This window comes from Nematolebias whitei, chromosome 9 (genome assembly GCF_014905685.2).
Source record: "Nematolebias whitei isolate Nwh7 chromosome 9, NemWhi1, whole genome shotgun sequence".
NCBI lineage: Eukaryota > Metazoa > Chordata > Actinopteri > Cyprinodontiformes > Rivulidae > Nematolebias > Nematolebias whitei.
The window spans coordinates 50,649,718-50,654,542 of NC_056506.1; the positions used below are offsets into that span (position 1 = coordinate 50,649,718).

The window sequence follows — 4,825 nt, forward strand, 5'->3', positions numbered from 1 at the left end:
TGTTTGTGTGTCAGCTGAAGAGATGCTTCCTGGAATGATGGTTGAACCTCAGTCGATGCTTGGAACTGTCGTGTTCTTAAAGTGAGAAGCCACAGCTGACGGTGTGGAGGCTGCAGAGCACAAACCCACACAGCTGCAGGAAATGAAGCGTGATTGGCTGTCAGCACCTTGTTCTGTCCTGATAAGCACAGAGAACACATTCAAAACATCCCTAATGCATCCATACATTTCTATGCTGACGACACAGTTGTTTATTGTCGAGCTAAAACAGTTGCTAAGGCTTTCCAGCTTCTGAAATCTGCATTTAACTTCATCCAGACAGATTTGTTCCACCTCAAACTTGTCCTAAATGCCGAAAAAACCAAAGGGATGCTTTTTTCAAACATGAAGTTGGTCCCAGCAGTTCTTCCTCCGATTTTATCCTCAAATGGTGTCCCCATTGAGTTTGTTGATTCCTCTAAATATTTGGGTATCTTGGTCGACTCACATCTCTCTTTTAAGCTCCATGTGGAAAACTTGGTAAAGAAAGTGAAAGTTAAACTGGGTTTCTTTTTCAGAAACAGATCCTGTCTAACCCTGAATGCTAGGAAACGCCTTGTATCTGTGACTTTCCTTCCCTCAATTGATTACGGTGACATTATTTACATGAACGCTCCTACAAGCACCCTGCAGATGTTGGATGCTGTCTATCATGGTGCACTAAGATTCATAACTGGCTGTGATTATCGCACCCACCACTGCACCCTGTATTCACTGGTTAACTGGACATCATTAACTTCACACAGACTCTCCCACTGGTACATTTTCATCTTTAAATCACTTCTTGGTCTGCTGCCTTCATACATCTCCTCCTACATGTCTCTGTGTGAGTGCAGCTACAGCGTGCGCTCTCAGGACATCATTACCTGCAGTGTTCCCTCAGTGAGGACTGAACTAGACAAAAGGACCTTCTCCTACTCTGCTCCTGTTTCCTGGAATATCTTACAAAAAGATCTGAAGCTCTCGACCTTTGACCTCTCTAAGTGTCTTTAAGAATCTGTTGGACTCCTGGCAGGGACCAATGCAGACATGTTCCTGTTTTTAGTTTTCTACATTTGTCTTGGAATCTAGCTGTTTTTTGTTTTGTTACCTTTTTCCTTTTAGCCATCCTATTTGTTAAAAAAAAAACTGTAGTATGAGTTTTTATAACTGCTTATTGTTGTTGCTGTTGTCCATTGTTGTCATCTTTCTTTGTTGAAATCAGGTCTCTCTTGTAAATGAGTCCTCGAGGCTCAATGGGATTTACCTGTATAAATAAAGGTTGATTGATTGATTGATATCATCACCCCCTCTCTGGCTCTTTGTGCCGCCTGTTTTTTAGCTTCAAAGCAGCCGGCTCTGCTGCTTGTTCATGTGTGGAAACAACAGTGTCGTCAGCGTAGAGTTTGACCTTCTCACTGTCACAAGGCTCAGACACAAACTAAATGATCAGAGGACAAACTGCTCAACCTGCTGCTTTTTCACAAAATACACATTTACCATGAAGAAACTCCTTTATTCCAGTTTCTACTTTACACATTAGGATCATGGAGAATTTAGACAATACAAAACTTACAATCAGTCAAAAACAGCAGCTTAATACACACAATATTTTCAGCTAAACAAAGTACAACATTGTATAAATACAGTATTCTACAAGAAAAGTCATGCTAATTTTTTTAATTGAACGTTAAATATCAGTTTTAATGAAACTTTCACAAAGTGTGTCCAAAGTACCATTTGAGAATCCTCAAAGGTCCACCGCTTGTGTCCAACACAAAGACTGAACTGTGACGGATTCTAAAGCAAAGACATGATGAAGAACAGAAACAGCTTGTTCACCTTCAAACACTGATTTGTTCTCACGGGTGGAGCAACGCTGTCCTCTACTGTCTGATCAGCTTCACTCAGCTTTTAGGTGGAGGTTCTGACTCCATCACCTGGAGTTCTGATCCACTTACTGGAGACACTTTCTAACTGGATAACATAAAACTACAAGAGCTGCTTCCTGGTGAAGACCATGTGATGTTCTCACATCAGCTGACTTCATGGTTCTGGACTGTTCTCTTTTGTTCTTTGTTCATTTAGTGTACAATATTTTTCAGCCTATAACAGTTTTTTGCATAATCTACATGCCCTGCAACTTATACACCAAAGCAACTTATTTATGCCCCCCCACCCCACGCTCCCATATTTATAAACCAATTTTTGGCTGATATATGACCATTGTCATTCATTCTGACATTGAAAATATTGAACACTACCATTTTCAGCTGCTAGACAGCGTTCAAGTTGTATGGCATGTTGTTGTGTCATGTAATAGGTAAAAGTGGCTATTAATGACATAGTTGGCTTGCCACAGCAGTCACCTTCGTCCCAACTCCAGGATCATGCCTGGAGCAACCATCAAATCAGCTGCATTTCGTTGTGCCACCCTGACGAAATGCAGCTGACCACTGAAGTGCATTTATTAAGTTCAACTGAGACACACCTGTACTATAAAGTCGAGCAAACAATTGTTTTTAGGTGGTTATCTTGTTAAAATTAGAAATGCACAGTGAGTCGTCCCTCTGCGCGCTCCCACGAATCAGCTTTTGAAATACAGCAGATTTGACCATCAAAGTGCATTTATTAAGGAAAAGTTAATCCGAGACACACCTTTACTATAATTTCAAGCAAACAAATAATTGTTTTTAAGTGTTATTGTTAAATTCTTGTTAAAGTCCTCCCGCGGCCGCCATTTGGCAGCCAATCGATTTTTGGCACAACACCGGCCCACATCGGGTTGTCAGCGGTGACGCGTAACAAACGCGACACATCAGTGGTGACATATAATAGATGCGACTTATACAGCGAAGCGACATATTTATGGAATGTTCAACTTTATTAGACATATTTACACTGAAGCAACTTATGGGATGGAGTGACATTTACGGCAGAAAATACGGTATATTTTAGATCCTCGTATACGTTTTTTTTTTTATTTAATATTTTTGCGATTGTTGGGTGTAACTGGGACCTTGAGGACATACTTTGGTTCCACCCCAGGTACCATGCTGATTCTGTTTATGCTTTTATTATTCCTATTTAACACAAGGTCATCTGATCTGATTTAGTATTTCATTGTTTCTAATTGTTGTTGGTTTTATATTTTTATTCCATGTGCTGTAAATATATCTTGCTACTTTTTATCTGATGATGTGATATTTTTGTTAAGCACTTTGGTAACAGTTTGTTTTAAATGTGCTCTATAAATAAATCTGACTTGACCATGGGTGATGCAAAAGACAAGAACCTTGAACCTTGATTTATTTATTTTTTTGGGTGGGGTGTGGAGTTTCTGGTCAGACTCTTCGAAGAACTCAACCGATGTTGGGTTGGTCGCCATTGTTCTAACAAGACTGGGACCACAGCGTATTTCCCACAGATGTCTTACCGCTACAGGTTCTGATCCAAGTGGGTTCTCTCGTGTCTGATCAAAACTTGACTTTTAGCGTAACTTTTCCCACATGTTTTACAAGAAAAGGGTTTTTCACCTGTGTGGGTTCTGATGTGCGTGTTCAAATAATATTTATAGCTGAAACATTTCCCACATATTCTGCAAGAAAATGGCTTCTCACCGGTGTGGGTTCTCGTGTGAACAATTAAACTGTGACGTAGAGTGAAACGTTTTCCACATGTTCCACACAAATGTGGCTTCAGGCCTGTGTGGGTTTTCATGTGAGTCATCAAATGACTATTTTGACTGAAACTTTTCCCACATGTTTCACAAGAGTAGGGCTTCTCACCTGTGTGTGTTCTCTCGTGTCTCATCAAATAATGATGACGAATAAAACATTTACCACATGTACCACAAGAAAATGGCTTATCATCTGTGTGGGATTTGATGTGGAGGTCTAAAGATACTTTCAGACTGTACCTGGTGCCACATAGTTGACAAACATGTGGTTTTTCACCTGTGTGGAGTAGTTGATGATACTTTAAATAGTATTTATTCTTAAAGGTTTTCCCACAAACGTCACATTTAGGAGACTCTGTAGCAGACTTAGTTCTGAGCTCACTGTTGGACCCTGAAGACACACTTTCTTTCTGATCTGGACACTCAGCTACAGCAGAGACAACAGAGAGGAGCTGGTGGCTGCTTGGTTCTGGTTCACTGAGGTCATTTTCCTCACAAGTCTCCATGAAGGTACCAGTCTGCTGCTTCAGAACCACCTGCTCTCCCTCTTGACTGATGCAGAGTTCCTCCTGTTCGTCTTTAATCTGTGGAGGTTCTGGTTCCTCCTGGTCCTCTTCAATCTGTGGAGGTTCTAGTTCCTCCTGGTCCTCTTTCATCTGTGGAGGTTCAAGTTCCTCCTGGTTCAGACTGGAGTTCCTCTCCTGCTGCTCAGCATGTCCTTCCTCCTCCTGACAGTCATGTTGCTGTGGGAGGTCTGCAGGGATGAAAGAATCGAAGAGATAATTTATTTCACTGTAATTGTTCATGTAAACAATTACAAGACAAAGAGGAAATATATGGATGCAGTTAGAGGACATGGATGTAGTTGGAGTGAGGACAGAGGACACAGAGGACAGTGAGAGATGGAGGAGGGGTCTCCAGCCAAAAGAAGAAGAAATGGATTAAAGTGGTCTGTCACCAAGACAGATTTCTGTCATCTGTACCGTACCAATTTCTAAAGCACTTACAATCCAACATAGCAGCTGACCGAAGTGCTGTACAAAAAACAAACAAACAAACAGTAAAACAATAACACGCACACTATATATATATATATATATATATATATATATATATATATATATATAT

At 40.6% G+C, this 4,825-nt stretch overlaps 1 protein-coding gene across 1 annotated transcript in view; it reads right to left on the reverse strand.

The window, feature by feature from the left end:
* Nucleotides 1–3,264: 3,264 nt before the first annotated feature.
* Nucleotides 3,265–4,825, reverse strand: part of LOC119415286 (zinc finger protein 2 homolog) — a 6,031-nt gene continuing 4,470 nt past the window's right edge. Inside the window, exon 2 of the mRNA XM_037682465.1 lies at nt 3,265–4,451. Coding sequence (XP_037538393.1) covers nt 3,457–4,451 — 995 coding nt within the window. The 3' untranslated portion in view covers nt 3,265–3,456. The remainder of the gene's footprint in view (nt 4,452–4,825) is intronic.